The following is a 16188-nucleotide window of genomic DNA, read 5'->3' as shown; positions in this document are numbered from 1 at the left end:
GCGCACCAATTGTATATATATGTATTTTTATGAATGCCTAATGTATTTAATTTTAATTGATCTGAAATGTACTGTATTATTTTTATATGTGCTTTTATTGTAAGCCACCCTGAGTTCCCTATTGGGTGAGAAGGGCGGGATACAAATACAGTAGAGTCTCACTTATCCAAGCTTCTGGATTATCCAAGCCATTTTTGTAGTCAATGTTTTCAATATATTATGATATTTTGGTGCTAAATTCGTAAATACAGTAATTACAACATAACATTACTGCGTATTGAACTACTTCTTCTGTCAAATTTGTTGTATAACATGGTGTTTTGGTGCTTCATTTGTAAAATCATAACCTAATTTGATGTTTAATAGGCTTCTCCTTAATCTCTCCTTATTATCCAACATATTTGCTTATCCAACGTTCTGCCGGCCCGTTTATGTTGGATAAGTGAGACTCTAATGTAATGTGATCCGTCCTAAGTCCCCTTCAGGGTGAGAAAGAAGGGCGGAATATAAATACTGTAAATAAATAAATAAATACAAATACTGTAGTAAATAAATAATAAACATTAGTACAGCAGCCGGATCCTGTTTCTCTTTGTGATACCAGTGATAAACACATCTTGTTTGTGATCGCCGTTACTTTAGTCCTGTTCTTGCTTAATGCAATGGGCCCCTCTCCCCCCGTGATAGGAACACCGCACGGAGATCGATGCCAGGGCAGGCACCTTCCAGGCCTTTGAGCAGTTTGGGCAGCAGCTCCTGGCCCACGGCCACTACGCCAGCCCGGAAATCAAGGAGAAGCTGGACATCCTGGATGAAGAGCGGGCCGACCTGGAAAAGGCCTGGGTCCAGCGCCGAATGATGTTGGACCAGTGCCTGGAATTGCAGGTGTGTGTGCCCGTCCGTTGGCTTCCGTCGTGTCCCTTCAAAGAGTGGTTTGGTCTCATCTCTGTCCCTGCTTTGCTTGTGTCCTCTCCAGCTCTTCCACAGGGATTGTGAACAGGCCGAGAACTGGATGGCGGCCCGTGAGGCTTTCCTCAACACGGAAGACAAAGGGGATTCCTTGGACAGCGTGGAGGCCCTCATCAAGAAGCACGAGGACTTTGACAAGGCCATCAACGTTCAGGTGAGAGAAGGGGTCCAGCTAGGCAGAAAGATGCCAGGCACCTCCTGTGTTTGCAGGGCAGCTCTTTCTGTCCCCTGGAACAACCCAGGTCTTCCTTTCATGTCTTTTATAATTGTGCCTGTCTCTTGTCTATTGTTGTGTTTTATATTGCTGCTAGCTGTGCCCGGCCACGCGTTGCTGTGGCGAAGTCTGGTGGTATGGGAAATAAAGTATTGAGGAATTGGTGGTAGTTAAGGTCAAGGGTAAAGCTTTTACCTTACATTAAGTCCATTATAAATGGGTTAAATAGCTGTGTGGAAGGGCCTTGAGTCTACACTGCCATATCAGTTAAAATCAGATAATCTGTATCTTATAGGCAGTGTGGAAGAGGACTAAGTGAGGCCTAACTCTGCCTGTCCCCTGGGCTGAGTGGGTTGCTAGGAGACCAAGTGGGCAGAGCTTAGCCTTCTAAGTAGCAGCAATTGGATAAAAACAATTATTCCTCTCCCTCTAATTAGGACTTTATTTTTCTTTTCTTTTTGTCGTATGAACGTAGAGGCATGGATGAGGGGTTGTGCTGCCAAGTTTCCATGCCGTGTTTTGTTGTGCCAGCTGTCAGCTCTAGTTTGTAGTGCGGTTGTCTTGTACTGATTCTTTGTCTGCTGTGCTTTGAGGAGTTTCTGATTTTTGACTTCAGTCAAAGCAGGTTCTTCACTTTGCTTTCCATATTCTGCCAGGACATGTTCTTCTTCTTTGACTGCTTGTTTTACTTGTAAGAGTCCTCTGCCCCCTGATCTTCTAGGCAGATATAGCCGGTCAACATCACTGCGATGGTGCAGTGAATGATGAATGGTCATGTGTTTTCTTGTTTTTCTGTCCTAATTGTACAGTTCCACCTGTGTCCAGCTTATGATGCCAGCAGTATATTTTATGACATGTATGGCCCGGGTGTTTATAATAATAAATTATTATTATTATTATTGTTAATATTATTATTATTATTATTATTATTATTTCCCTTTTGTGCAGGAGGAAAAAATAGCCGCCCTCCAGTCGTTTGCTGACCAGCTGATTTCGGCCGATCACTATGCGAAAGGGGTGATTTCCAGCAGGCGCAACGAGGTCTTGGACAGGTGAGTGGCCTGGCGTGGTATCTGAGAGGGACCTGAACAAGGTGTCAGAGTATTGTAGCACAGCGGTAGTAGTATGAAAACGCAATGGAGCGCAGAATGAAGCGACACTTCGAGGCGCCAGTAAAAGCAATATACAAAGCTTTACCGAATGGAGCAGTTAACAGCACAAACAGACTCTTGCAGACGATAAACAAACAGATCTCAAACTCGACTGGAACTCAAGACAGACTGAGACTGAACTGATGCAATAGATATGCACATACTCTTGTGTCTGGATCCTCCCTAGTTCCAGCCACACACACCAAAGTCATCATAGCTCATTAGTGATTAACTCTTTACACACTATTACACACTCTGGATGAGGCAATCTGACTGCAATAAAAGCATGGCACAAATTACATTTAAACACTCTCATTACACAAATCTCGTTGGAAGAGCCAATGCTTCCATGTTTCTAAATCTTACAAGCTTCTTTTGTGCCTTTTCTCGATGATGGTCCTCTGCGGGGTTGTTGTATGTCTTTCGGGCTGTGTGGCCATGTTCCAGAAGTATTCTCTCCTGACGTTTCACCCACATCTATGGCAGGCATCCTCAGAGGTACCTCACTACCTCTGAGGATGCCTGCCATAGATGTGGGCGAAACGTCAGGAGAGAATACTTCTAGAATATGGCCACACAGCCCGAAAGACATACAACAACCCTGTGATCCCGGCCATGAAAGCCTTCAACAACACATGGTCCTCTGCTTCCTTTCAGGTGGCGCCGCCTGAAAGCCCAGATGATCGAGAAGCGCTCCAAACTGGGCGAGTCTCAGACCCTGCAGCAGTTCAGCCGAGACGTGGATGAAATCGAGGCCTGGATCAGCGAGAAGCTCCAGACCGCCAGCGACGAGTCCTACAAAGATCCCACCAACATCCAGGTGAGATGGGTTTTTTTCCTCTTGTTTGTGAATCAGAAGAAGGCTGCACAATCCAGCCTCCCAAGAAGGACACTCCACCTGCTCATACCCTCCCCTTGTGCGTTGCCCTGCTTTGGATATGGATTAAGGGCCTCTCACAGTAGAAATAATGGGAGTTTAAGCCCAATTTGTGCCGTATCCTAAGCCCCAAAATCAGTCCTGGAGCATTTTAGTTCCACCTGCGCATCCAGATGTTTGTAGTGTTCACCGTACCACCAAAATAACCAAACGCGGCCTCCCCACCACACCTGAGCTCGTCCCAATTCTGTGTTTATTTCCAAGGTGCAGAACCGAAGTATTTATTTATTATTTATTTACAGCATTTATATTCTGCCCTTCTCAGGGTGGATCACATTACACATGTAGGCAAACATTCAATGCCTTTTAACATAGAACAAAGACAAGACAAACCTAGGCTCCGAGCGGGCCTCGAACTCATGACCTCCTGGTCAGAGTGATTCATTGCAGCTGGTTGCAACTGGCTGCTCTCCAGCCTGCGCCACAGCCCGGGCTGTAACATTTGTCTCCATGAAAGAAAATAATTCTTGTTTTTAGTTTAAAAAAGAAAAGCGAAAGTACGCTGCTGTGGATCAGTATCAAATGCACTGATCTTCTCTTCTCTCTCAATCTGTTTTGTAGCTTTCCAAACTCCTGGTAAGTTTGACGAGTCTGGTTTGGCTTGGTTTCTGTTTGTCCCTCTGCGCCCGTTTTGCGTGGGCCGGAGGTTTCCATCTCCACTCACCATTTGTTTGGTCGGTCGGCCTTTCATTGTGATTCCTCCGTGACATTTTTGTACTGATTTCTGACTTTTAACCCTCTGGGTGTAGCTTTCTTCAGTTGTGTGTGTGTGTGTGTGCGTGTGTACGTGCAATTGTTCAAAGAATTATATATATTTTTGGCTCTTGCTTTCCTTTGGTAATACCTCATCGGCATCCTGTATTAACTTGTTTGTTTTGCAGCAGTTTTTTTTTCTGCATGGTCTGTTTAACTTGTTGGTAAAGTACAAGCACTTTTATAATAATAATAATAATAATTTATTTATTTATTTATTTATATCCCGCCACCATCTCCCCATGGGGACTCGGGGCGGCACACAATGTTACAAAAGTAACAGCGCAAATACATTAACAATATACACAGTTTAAAACACAAGAAGATACAGTAGAGTCTCCCTTATCCAAGCTAAAGGGGCCGGCAGAAGCTTGGATAAGCGAATAAATTGGATAATAAGGAGGGATTAAGGAAAAGCCTATTAAGCATCAAATTAGTTTATGATTTTACAAATTAAGCACCAAAACGTCATGTTATACAACAAATTTGACAGAAAAAGCAGTTCAATACACAGTAATGTTACGTTGTAATTACTGTATTTACAAATTTAGCACCAAAATATCACGATATATTGAAAACATTGACTACAAAAATAGCTTGGATAATCCAGAAGCTTGGATAAGCAAGGCTTGGATAAGTGGATAAATAAAACAGAAGGTTTATACTTTTCTCTTTTTTTGGAAGGGGGTGTACTTGAAAAAGAACTAGGTTTGTGGGTTGCTGTGAGTTTTCTGGGCTGAATGGCCATGTTCCAGAAGCATTTTCACACCTCTGAGGATGTGGGCGAAATGTCAGGAGAGAATGCTTCTGGAACATGACCTAGCCTGGAAAACACAGCAGCCCACTGATTCCGGCTGTGAAAGACTTTGATGACACAATCTGCACCGGATAAGTTTAAAAAGAGCAATACAAAAGTTTAAAAACAATTAAATCATAACAAGTGCGGAAACGGCTTGAGGTGGGTTACAACATTGCTCAAACACATAATAATCAAAACACATAACGGGCCTCGAACTCATGACCTCCTGGTCAGAGTGATTCATTGCAGCTGGTTACAGCTGGCTTGCTCTCCAGCCTGCGCCACAGCCCGAGCCCACTTTAATACACACTTTAAAGCATATTTTCATAAAATACATATTAAAACGGGTCTCTCTTCTGCCTTCAGAGCAAACATCAGAAGCACCAGGCCTTTGAAGCGGAGCTCCATGCCAACGCGGACCGGATCCGCGGCGTCATCGATGTGGGCAACTCCCTCATCGACCGAGGGGCCTGCGCCGGGAGCGAAGACGCCGTGAAGGTGGGTAACAACCAGAAATGCTAGCTTGGCAGGAGCTAGGGCTTACAGCGGGAGCTCACCCTGATCCATGGTCTCAAACTGCCACGCTTTAGGTCAGCAGATTCAACAGTTTAGCCCATTGCGCCATTGGGTATCATCAGTACGGCATCCCATTCAATGATTATTTTGCCCAAATTTGGTGGGATGTTGACTTGCACCCAGGTTTCGTTTTGTCTCTCAACGGCTGCTTTTTCTTTTTCCTCTTCTTCGTCCCAGGCCCGCCTGGCTGCTCTGGCTGACCAGTGGCAGTTCCTGGTGCAGAAATCCGCAGAGAAGAGCCAAAAGCTGAAGGAGGCCAACAAACAACAGAATTTCAACACCGGCATCAAAGACTTCGACTTCTGGCTCTCGGAGGTAGCTCACTTTCCTTTGAACCTTTTGCTCACACTGCTCTTAAATGACTGGTATAATATAACTCGGGGTGTATGTTGTGGGAAAAGGTTAGGTTATTTTTTCCTTTTGTGCCCTGGGATTTGGGAAAATGTTTCAGGGATTAAACTATGCAATTTTTCCATAGGTTTTTTTTCGTGTCAGGAGCAACTGGAGTTGCTTCTGGAGTGAGAGAATTGGCTGTCTGTAAGGACGTTGCCCAGGGGATGCCCGGATGTTGTTGTTGTTGGTTTTTTTGGATGTTATTACCGTCCTTGTGGGAGGCTTCTCTCATGTCCCCGCATGGAGCTGGAGCTGATAGAGGGAGCTCATCCGTGCTCTCCCCGGGTGGGATTCGAACCTGGCAGCCTTTTTTTTCCCATAGGTAAAAATACGATATTTTTTTACCCATCCCATAGGTGGAAGCCCTGCTTGCATCTGAAGATTATGGGAAGGATTTGGCGTCTGTGAACAATCTCTTGAAAAAGCACCAGCTGCTAGAAGCAGACATTTCTGCCCACGAGGTGAGCGTCTCTATATTCACACACAGGAAGTATTGCTACCAGCCGAATCCCAGATTGCAGACTACTAGCTGTAAAGAAATATAATAATAATAATAATAATAATGATAATAATAATTTTTTTTCACTTCTGGAGTGAGAGAATTGGCCGTCTGCAAGGACGTTGCCCAGGGGACATTGCCCGGATGTTTTGATGTTTTACCATCCTTGTGGGAGGCTTCTCTCATGCCTCTGCATGGAGCTGGAGCTGATAGAGGGAGCTCATCCGTGCTCTCCCCGGGTGGGATTCAAACCTGGCAGCCTTCAGGTCAGCAACCCAACCTTCAAGTCACGAGGCTTTTATCCCCTAGGCCACCAGAGGCTCCTATAATAATTAATAATAATAATGATAATAGTAATAATAGTAATTGTAAAGAAGTGTGTTTTTATTTTTATTTATAGATGTCATGTTTGTTTAATTTTGTTTTAAAAGTCATGTTTGGCTATGTTTAAAAGGGTAAGTATTAGTTACCAGTGCGTGGGAGATGGTAACCAGCTCAGCATTCTGAGGCAGGTTACCATAGTAACGAGGGCGGAGCCAACCGCCGTTTGAAGGAAAAGGAGGGAATGTTTTAAAAAACAGTTTAGTCTGTGATTTTTAGTCACAGGGAAGACACTGGTTCCAGGTTAGGGATACCAGGGAAACTCAGATCTCTAGTGGTGTTGAATTAAGCAAGTTAGGAGACTTGTTTGAGTTTATGTGCAGAGTCTGAGTAGTAAAGGGAAGCAATCCCAGTTAAATCCAAAGTGATCAGTTAATATATTTGCAACCATTATCTAAGTGTCTATAAAGAAGTTACTGTAACCACTAAGCTCTGTGCCTGAAATAAACTTGTTTTTGTTCTTCAATATCCAAGTCTCTGTCACCTATATTCAAAACTAAGCAACGCTACCATCTAATGTGAATAAGAATAAGAAAGAATAAAAGAAGAAAGAAGAAATAAATTCCCCTCTGCCTGACATCTCCACATTATTGGTGGCAGCGGTGGGATATAAAGATTCCTCCCTGCCACATCATTACAGTAATAATAATAGCTTGTGCCAGATGTGGTTTGAAGGCCAATTCTAACGTAAACCTGAACTAAAGATTAAACATGGTTCACGAGGCTCTTCCTTTCCTCCTTGTCTCTTCCTAGGATCGCTTGAAGGATCTCAACAGCCAGGCCGACAGCCTGATGACCAGCAGTGCTTTTGACACCTCCCAAGTCAAGGACAAGCGCGACACCATCAACGGCCGGTTCCAGCGGATCAAAAACATGGCGGCCGCCCGCCGGGCCAAGCTGAACGAGTCTCACCGCTTGCACCAGTTCTTCCGGGACATGGACGACGAGGAGTCCTGGATAAAAGAGAAGAAGCTCCTGGTCAGCTCCGAAGACTACGGCAGGGACCTGACTGGGGTGCAGAACCTGAGGAAGAAGCACAAGCGGCTGGAGGCCGAGCTGGCCGCGCACGAACCCGCCATCCAGGGCGTTCTCGACACCGGGAAGAAGCTGTCGGACGACAACACCATTGGGAAGGAAGAGATTCAGCAGAGGTTGGCCCAGTTTGTGGAGCATTGGCAAGAGCTAAAGAAGCTGGCCGCCGCCCGTGGTCAGCGGCTGGAGGAGTCTCTGGAGTATCAACAGTTTGTGGCCAACGTGGAAGAGGAGGAAGCCTGGATCAACGAGAAGATGACGCTGGTGGCCAGCGAGGACTACGGAGACACGCTGGCCGCGATCCAGGGCCTGCTGAAGAAGCACGAGGCCTTCGAGACGGACTTCACCGTGCACAAGGACCGGGTGAACGACGTCTGCACCAACGGCGAGGACCTCATCAAGAAGAACAACCACCACGAAGAGAACATCACGGCCAAGATGAGGAGCCTGAGGGGCAAAGTGTCCGACCTGGAGAGAGCGGCCGCCCAGAGGAAGGCCAAGCTGGACGAGAACTCGGCCTTCCTCCAGTTCAACTGGAAGGCGGACGTGGTGGAGTCGTGGATCGGAGAGAAAGAGAACAGCCTCAAGACGGACGACTACGGGCGAGACCTCTCCTCGGTGCAGACGCTCCTCACCAAGCAGGAGACCTTTGACGCCGGGCTGCAGGCCTTCCAGCAGGAGGGCATCGCCAACATCACGGCCCTGAAGGACCAGCTCCTGGCCGCCAAGCACGTCCAGTCCAAGGCCATCGAGGCCCGACACGCCTCGCTCATGAAGCGCTGGAACCAGCTGCTGGCCAACTCCGCCGCCCGGAAGAAGAAGCTCCTGGAGGCCCAGGAGCACTTCCGGAAGGTGGAGGACCTCTTCCTGACCTTCGCCAAGAAGGCCTCGGCCTTCAACAGCTGGTTTGAGAATGCCGAGGAGGACCTGACGGACCCCGTCCGCTGCAACTCGCTGGAGGAGATCAAGGCCCTGCGCGAGGCCCACGACGCCTTCCGCTCCTCCCTCAGCTCCGCCCAGGCCGACTTCAACCAGCTGGCCGAGCTGGACCGGCAGATCAAGAGCTTCCGCGTGGCCTCCAACCCCTACACCTGGTTCACCATGGAGGCCCTGGAGGAGACCTGGCGCAACCTGCAGAAGATCATCAAGGTAACCAACGGGTCCTCTCCTTCCCCGCTCTCTCGCCCTTCTTTCAGGAAGTTCCCACTCACTTGAGAACGTGCCAGACCTCAAGATATCCAAATAATCTCCAGTATGAATTCATGCCACATCTTTCGGTTAAGAGAGGAGCCAGATTCCCACCCACGATTTATTATTTATTTATTTATTTATTTACAGCATTTATATTCCGCCCTTCTCACCCCGAAGGGGACTCAGGGTGGATCACATTATACACACATAGGGCAAACATTCAATGCCTTTAACATAGAACAAAGACAAGCCAAACATAGGCTCTGAGCAGGCCTCGAACTCATGACCTCCTGGTCAGAGTGATTCATTGCAGTGATTCTTTGCAGCTGCTCTCCAGCCTGCGCCACAGCCCGAGCCCTTTGTGCTGCATCTTCTGGGACATCCGCTATGCTTTCCTCCTGCCCTTGAATTCCCAAAACGGTTCCTCTTCTTTTTAGGAGCGTGAGCAGGAACTGCAGAAGGAGCAGCGCAGGCAGGAGGAGAACGACAAACTGCGGCAGGAGTTTGCGCAGCATGCGAATGCTTTCCACCAGTGGATCCAGGAGACCAGGTGTGGCCTTCTCTCCTTTCACTCTGCCTTTGATTCGTGGGGAATTGCACTCTCCTTTTTTATAGGAGTGAAGTGTGTTAAAGCACTGAGCTGCTGAACTTGCAGACCGAAAGGTCCCAGGTTCAAACCCCGGGAGCGGAGTGAGCGCCCGCTGTTGCTCCAGCTTCTGCCAACCTAGCAGTTCGAAAACATGCCAATGTGAGTAGATCAATAGGTACCGCTCCGGCGGGAAGATAATGTCAGGGCGATTTGCTAGGCACACACGCAGCAGAAGTCGCTGACGAGAAAACACTAGATAAATAATGACGTTGGAGTCTTCAGTTCTCTATCAAAAGTTTTACTCACCAACAGAATACACAGTTCTCACGCAGGCACAGATGGGAAGGAAAAACAAAGAAGAGAGTAAGATAGGGAGCAGAGGGCAATTTATCCCAGACTCTGCTGTCTGATGCAATCCAAGTTTGCAGGCACTTAACCCTTTACATACTGACATAGTAAACAGTATACAGTGCATGATGCAATCTCCAGCACACATTGCACCACCATGACTCAATTACATTTAAACAAATCTATATACACATGACCTTGGAGGTGTCTATGGACAACGCCGGCTCTTTGGCTTAGAAACGGAGATGAGCACCAACCCCCAGAGTCAGACATGACTGGACTTAACGTCAGGGGAAGCCTTTACCTTTTTTCCTAGGACCTTTTATCAGCCACACCAAGTATGTAAACAATAATAGCAGCATCAACTACTACTATATGTTTTAGAACTCAATGACAGACCCAGTTTTTTAGACTCGAAATAAGCCAGTTGTATATTTATATGTATATTTTTATGAATGCCTAATGTATTTTATGGAGCCCCGGTGGCAAAGTGCGTTAAAGCGCTGAGCTGCTGAACTTGCAGACCGAAAGGTCCCAGGCTCAAATCCTGGGAGTGGAGTGCGCACCCACTGTTAGCTCCAGCTCCTGCCAACCTAGCAGTTTGAAAACATGCCAATGTGAGTAGATCAATAGGTACTGCTCCAGCAGGAAGGTAACGGCACTCCATGCAGTCATGCCTATGGCCACATGACCTTGGAGGTGTCTACAGACAACGCCGGCTCTTCGGCTTAGAAATGGAGATGAGCACCAACCCCCAGAGTCAGACATGACTGGACTAACGTCAGGGGAAACCTTTACTTTTTTTTCCTGGGACACTTTATCAGCCATTTCCCCCCCAGGAGTTTGAGATTTCTTTATTTCCAGAGAGTCCTGCATTGAGGCTATGCTGTTTGGATTTGTAGCTCCCTCTTTGATGTGGTGCTTCTGTACAAATAGAAGTTGCATGCCCTCTTAGTTGTAGTTGCTTACCTGTAACTGTGTTTCTTCGAGTGGTGTTCTGTGGAATTCGCTCAACCCGCCCATCCTCCCCGCTGATTTCATGCCACTGGGCTATAGCTGCTTCCTGGCGGCGGGGAACTGCCTAGCCCTACCCACAGGGCCTTATATACTCTACTGGGGAGAGTGGGCGGGGCTCGCGCCAAAAAGTTTCACTTAGAGCTTCTAGAAGGTTCCGAAATGCTGCGCAGGCGCAGTAGGAAATCCCATATGTACGAATTCCACAGAACACCACTCGAAGAAACACAGTTACAGGTAAGCAACTACATTTTGCATGCCCTCTTAGGATTCAACCATCTTGAAAAATTCAGCGTTTTATAGATGTGTCCTGTTCCAAAACGCAAGCGGGGAGGGTGTTCTCAAGTGAATACGTGTTGCTAACGTGCTGTCCCTTGTGTTCTTTTCTCCTCCCTCTTCTATGACCGGGCGTTTGGGCCTCTCCGTACTCCAGGACCTACCTGCTCGATGGGTTAGTACACTCTTACACTTTGCAGCGGCGCTTTTTTCCCTCTTGTCTGCTTCTTGCTGCCATTGCTTTGCTCCAAAGATCTGTCTCAGCAGAAGCCGCCTGCTTTGGGCTTTTGAGTCCTGCATGAGCCTCTGCTTCTATCTCCTGCCGGAGCCGCAGGAAATAGAACGTGGGGCAGGGAAAGAGAAGCAAAGCCCAGACTAGGGAGCTTACCTGCCCCCCAACAAAACACATCCAAGTCTAGAGTCAGATAGCTGAAGCTTAGCAGACCACGCTTCTGCCTGGCTTCCTTTAGTCCAGCCGTGATGGGTTGGGTTGCAGCTCCCGCTTTGAGAGCCTTGCTCATAAACTAAGGGTGCCCCACTCCATCTTTCTGATTCGACATTGTGAACCGACTTTCAGGTATGGAGGGAAGATATGGTTGGAGTATATATATATATATATTTGGAGGATTTGGAGGGTAAGGAAAGATAACAAAACTGATGAACTTATATGAGTAAATATGGTAACATATAGGAAAGTACGGTAACTGCCACCAACGTGAGGTAATGTCTTTTAAAGTATGTGATGAATAGTCAATAGTCAATGGTCAATAGTCAGGCTCAGAGTGAGGCAAGGAGACTGATCTTTATAAACAACAAAATTCAAGTTTATTTGTACATAAGCGTGTGGTTCCAATATATAGATGTTTCAGAATCTTAAGTTACAGGCAAGTCTTGTTTGAATGAATATTTCTAAAACAACTTCTTTCAGAATGTAATAGATTAAACTCCCGGTCAGCTTATATCTTCAGCCTTTCCCTGAATGACACCAAGCTGCCGTCTCTGCCTGTGTAAACAAGCCTCAATTTCCTAATTTTCCAAGCTTTAAAAGAGTAGCTTTACCCAGCTAACTTCAATAGCTCCTACTTCTTCAGAAGTCTAACAGCAACCGTTATTTTTTTCAAAAGGCTCAGCTTTAACTGCCAACTAAGCCACGCCCCCTTCTTCTCCAAGGAGAGGCTACGTTGCTATGGCAACCTGCTGTACACTGCTTCCACAGGCTTCTATGTGAGACCTGTCTTCATCAATACATAACTCCCCTTTTTTTCCTTTTAATAAACAAATAAAATCATATCAATACCTTACAACATTCACCCATAGACTGTCTGCAAATGATTGCTTCTGGGAAACCCAAGAGCCCGTGTTCACCTTTAGAGGGGCATTGCACGTTCATCAAAACCCCCTTTGTAACCTCTGCTAGATAGAAATGTTTGCCTTGTTTCTGACTTTGTGGTGTGGTGTTGATGCTGGTGTGTTGGAACCTGGGAGGGCTGGGTGGGACCTCTCTCCCCACACAGTGGCCGTGGGTCTTCTTTGCCGCTGAGTGGGGAAAGAAGCGCAAGCTCTCTGGCTTTGAATGCAACGTTTCCTTGCTCCCCCCTTCCCTTCCCCCTTAGTTTGGAGAGTCTGGTTTTGCTCGCTTGGCCAGCATCCCCTTTCCAAAGCCCTCTGGACAGGCACAACTCTTGGGCCATTGCCACGGCTTGGAGCTCATGGTCTTCATGCAGAGCAGAGCCGCTCTCGAACACAGGACTGGAGACTCAGTTCTGATTTGGAACCAGCAACAAATATGGATAACTAGGGCACCCAAAGAGAGCTCCAAGCCCTCTCCACTGAACTGGCCCAGCGGGGAAGATCCTTCTAGAAACAGGGCTTGGGCCGCTTTGGTTTTTCAAGGATGTCAACAAACCCGTTGCCAAAGCAATGGCCTTTATTTTGGACCTGAGCACATATTTGATCCACAGAAAGTGCCCATTTCAGTTCATGTTGCCTAAAGGGTTGATATAGGAAGCCATCTGACCTCTTTGTCGACAGGAAAAGCAGGGTATAAACACAGTCTCCGGTGGCTCAGTGTGTTAGCTGAGCAGCTGAACTTGCAGACCGAAAGGTCCCAGGTTCAAATCCTGGGAGCAGAGTGAGTGCCCACTGTTAGCTCCAGCTTCTCTCAACCTAACAGTTCAAAAACATGCAAATGTGAGTAGATCGATAGGTACTGCTCCGGCAGGAAGATAACAGCGCTCCATGTCAATGGCCACATGACCTTGGAGGTGTCTACGGACAGTGCTGGCTCTTGGGCTTAGAAATGGAGATGAGCTCCAACCGCCAGAGTCGGTCACGACTGGACTTAACGTCAGGGGAAACCTTTATCTTTTTATATGTGTGTGTGTGTGTGTGTGTGTGTATATATATATATATATATATATATATATATATATATATAATTTATCAATGTATAATATATTGTATATACATATAATACTGATAATACTACTAATAATACAATATAATAATATTAATTATATATTATATACTTTTCACTATTTTTTATACTATTACTATTTTTTTTCCTTCGTGTCAGGAGCAACTGGAGTTGCTTCTGGAGTGAGAGAATTGGCCGTCTGCAAGGACGTGCCCGGATGTTTTTGATGTTTTTACCATCCTTGTGGGAGGCTTCTCTCATGTCCCCGCATGGAGCTGGAGCTGAGAGAGGGAGCTCATCTGCGCTCTCCCCAGGTGGGATTTGAACCTGGCAGCCTTCAGGTCAGCAACCCAACCTTCAAGTCACGAGGCTTTTAATCCCCTAGGCCACCGGAGGCTCCTAGTAAATAAATAAACAAAATAAATAAAATCTGAGCCCCAGGAATGCTATTGAGTCTCCTTTGTGGAGAGGAGAAGCAGGGTTTAAACACAGGCAGTCTCCGGGTTAGTGAAGGAAAGGGGCTGCTGCTGCCTGTGGGCTGGTGCTGGTGGCCATTGCAGCGTGCGTGTGTCTCTGTGTGCGTGTGCGTGTGTGCGTGTGCTCTCCTTTTCCCCCATTTGGAATTTCACTTGGTTTCTTTTCTTTGAATAGCATAGCATACCGTCGTGTCATTCGTGTCTATCAGTATGAAGTTGGGGATGATCTGTCTGGAAGGTTTTTCTTCTTATTTTTCTTCTCTCACTGTGTTTTTTGTTTTGTTTTGTTGTTTTTTTTTACCCCCAAATTAAAAAGTAAACCAATACAATTGCGCGCACCCCTAATTCCAAAGGCTCGCTTTCCTTTTGACTAACTGTCACTGCTGCGAGATGCTTTGGGCTGGGAGGGGAGGGCCCCCGACTCCAGCCCTCCCTCCGGGGGTCCCTGGCCCAAAGGATCCTTGGCCCGTGGCGGCTGCTGCTTTTGAGCTCCTAAAACCCGCACTGAGCGTGAGCCTTGCCTTCCGGGAGTGAGACTCACTCGCCCGCAGCAAAACCTGGCTGGTGTGTCGCCTTTCCCCCTCCTCACAGATAGTTAGTCCGGAGGCCTTGATCCTTTGGAGGATGCGGCCGCTACGAGGCTCAAGGTTGGTAGGCGCTGACACCGAAAAAGCATGGCCCACGCTCCCAAATAGTTGTCGCCAAGGCCTGATGCGTGCAAGCGCATTGTGATCTTGCACTGAAAAAACACAGCCCACGCTCCCGCAGCTGTCGCCAAGGCCTGATGCGTGCAAGCGCATTGTGATCTTGTACCGAAAAAGCGCAGCCCACGCTCCCGCACAGTTGTCGCCAAGGCCTGATGCGTGCAAGCGCGTTGTGATCTTGCACTGAAAAAACACAGCCCACGCTCCCGCAGCTGTCGCCAAGGCCTGATGCGTGCAAGCGCATTGTGATCTTGTACCGAAAAAGCGCAGCCCACGCTCCCGCACAGTTGTCGCCAAGGCCTGATGCGTTCCAGCGCATTGTGATCTTGCACCGAAAAAGCGCAGCCCACGTTTGCACACAGTTGTCACCAAGGCCTGATGTGTGCAAGCGCATTGTGATCTTGCACCGAAAAAACACAGCCCATGCTCCCGCACAGTTGTTGCCAAGGCCTGATGCGTGCAAGCGCATTGTGATCTTGCACCGAAAAAGCGCAGCCCACACTCCTGCACAGTTGTTGCCAAGGGCTGATGCGTGCAAGCGCATTGTGATCTTGTCACCAACAAAGCGCAGCCCACGTTCCCGCACAGTTGTCTCCAAGTCCTGATGCGTGCAAGCGCTCAGAGCCACCCATTGTGATCTTGCACCAAAAAGCGCGGCCCAAGCTCCCACACAATTGTTGTCAAGGCCTGATGGTCTTGCACCGTGAATGTTGTTTCCAGGACTGAGGCTCTAAAGGCAACGTTCCTTTAACGGGAGAGGACCTTCATTCGGCTTCCAAAGTCTCTCCCTGCACATTTATTTTTTATTTATTTACAGTATTTATATTCCGCCCTTCTCACCCCAAGGGGACTCAGGGGAGATCACATTGCACACACATATAAGGCAAACATTCAACGCCATATAACATAGAACAGAGGCAGAGAAAGACTCAGGCACAGGCTGGCCTCGAACTCATGACTGGTCAGAGTGATTTGTTACAGCTGGCTGCTCACCAGCCTGCGCCACATCCCTTTCCTTCTCTGAAAAGCCACATATTGGTGCCGCGCTTTCAAACACAACGCACGGCCTTAAATTGAGCCCGAGCCCAACCGTTGCATCCCGAGGCTCCGAGCCACGTGACTCTTTGTGAAAGGGAGCCAGTCGTTGTTTGATTTTTTTTGCTAGAGCTCCTGTCGCTCATCCGCAAACCGAGCCCATCTCCCGCCAGTCACTCTCATGGTTTGTGTGTGTGTGTCGGGCACACTCTCGGGCGGCGGAGGTTGCATTGCGGGGGTCTCACTCAGTCACATTTGAGGAGGGAGCGCTTTGGATTTGGCATGAAGTGTTTTCCGTTTTGGTTTCCTTTCCTTTCCTTTTTTTTCATTTTTTTTTTAACTTAACGGCTTGTGGAAGGGGGCTTGAAATTAACACTTCTGGACCGGGTTCTGGAGCCTTTCCACTCACTTAGGAACCGGCCAGTAAATAAATAA

General features: G+C 47.4%; 2 protein-coding genes across 9 annotated transcripts in view; one reads left to right on the top strand and one right to left on the bottom strand.

The window, feature by feature from the left end:
* dync2i2 (dynein 2 intermediate chain 2) overlaps nucleotides 1–16188 on the bottom strand; it is a 145708-nt gene that overhangs the window by 98185 nt on the left and 31335 nt on the right. The gene's annotated exons all lie outside the window — the stretch shown is intronic.
* The window catches only part of sptan1 (spectrin alpha, non-erythrocytic 1), a 92181-nt gene that overhangs the window by 64543 nt on the left and 11450 nt on the right, over nucleotides 1–16188 (top strand). For 3 of the 8 annotated variants that reach the window (XM_062959402.1, XM_062959403.1, XM_062959400.1), the window contains 12 exons: nucleotides 688–885; nucleotides 977–1123; nucleotides 2132–2235; nucleotides 2992–3154; nucleotides 3833–3847; nucleotides 5190–5321; nucleotides 5577–5714; nucleotides 6149–6253; nucleotides 7426–8853; nucleotides 9333–9445; nucleotides 11280–11297; nucleotides 14190–14252. In XM_062959402.1, the coding sequence (XP_062815472.1) occupies nucleotides 688–885; nucleotides 977–1123; nucleotides 2132–2235; nucleotides 2992–3154; nucleotides 3833–3847; nucleotides 5190–5321; nucleotides 5577–5714; nucleotides 6149–6253; nucleotides 7426–8853; nucleotides 9333–9445; nucleotides 11280–11297; nucleotides 14190–14252 (2624 nt within the window). The remainder of the gene's footprint in view (nucleotides 1–687; nucleotides 886–976; nucleotides 1124–2131; nucleotides 2236–2991; nucleotides 3155–3832; nucleotides 3848–5189; nucleotides 5322–5576; nucleotides 5715–6148; nucleotides 6254–7425; nucleotides 8854–9332; nucleotides 9446–11279; nucleotides 11298–14189; nucleotides 14253–16188) is intronic. The other 5 variants (XM_062959406.1, XM_062959404.1, XM_062959405.1 and 2 more) reach the window with 3 other exon arrangements.

This window comes from Anolis carolinensis, unplaced genomic scaffold (assembly GCF_035594765.1).
Source record: "Anolis carolinensis isolate JA03-04 unplaced genomic scaffold, rAnoCar3.1.pri scaffold_7, whole genome shotgun sequence".
Taxonomy (NCBI): domain Eukaryota; kingdom Metazoa; phylum Chordata; class Lepidosauria; order Squamata; family Dactyloidae; genus Anolis; species Anolis carolinensis.
This window is presented reverse-complemented; position numbering and strand designations above follow the sequence as displayed.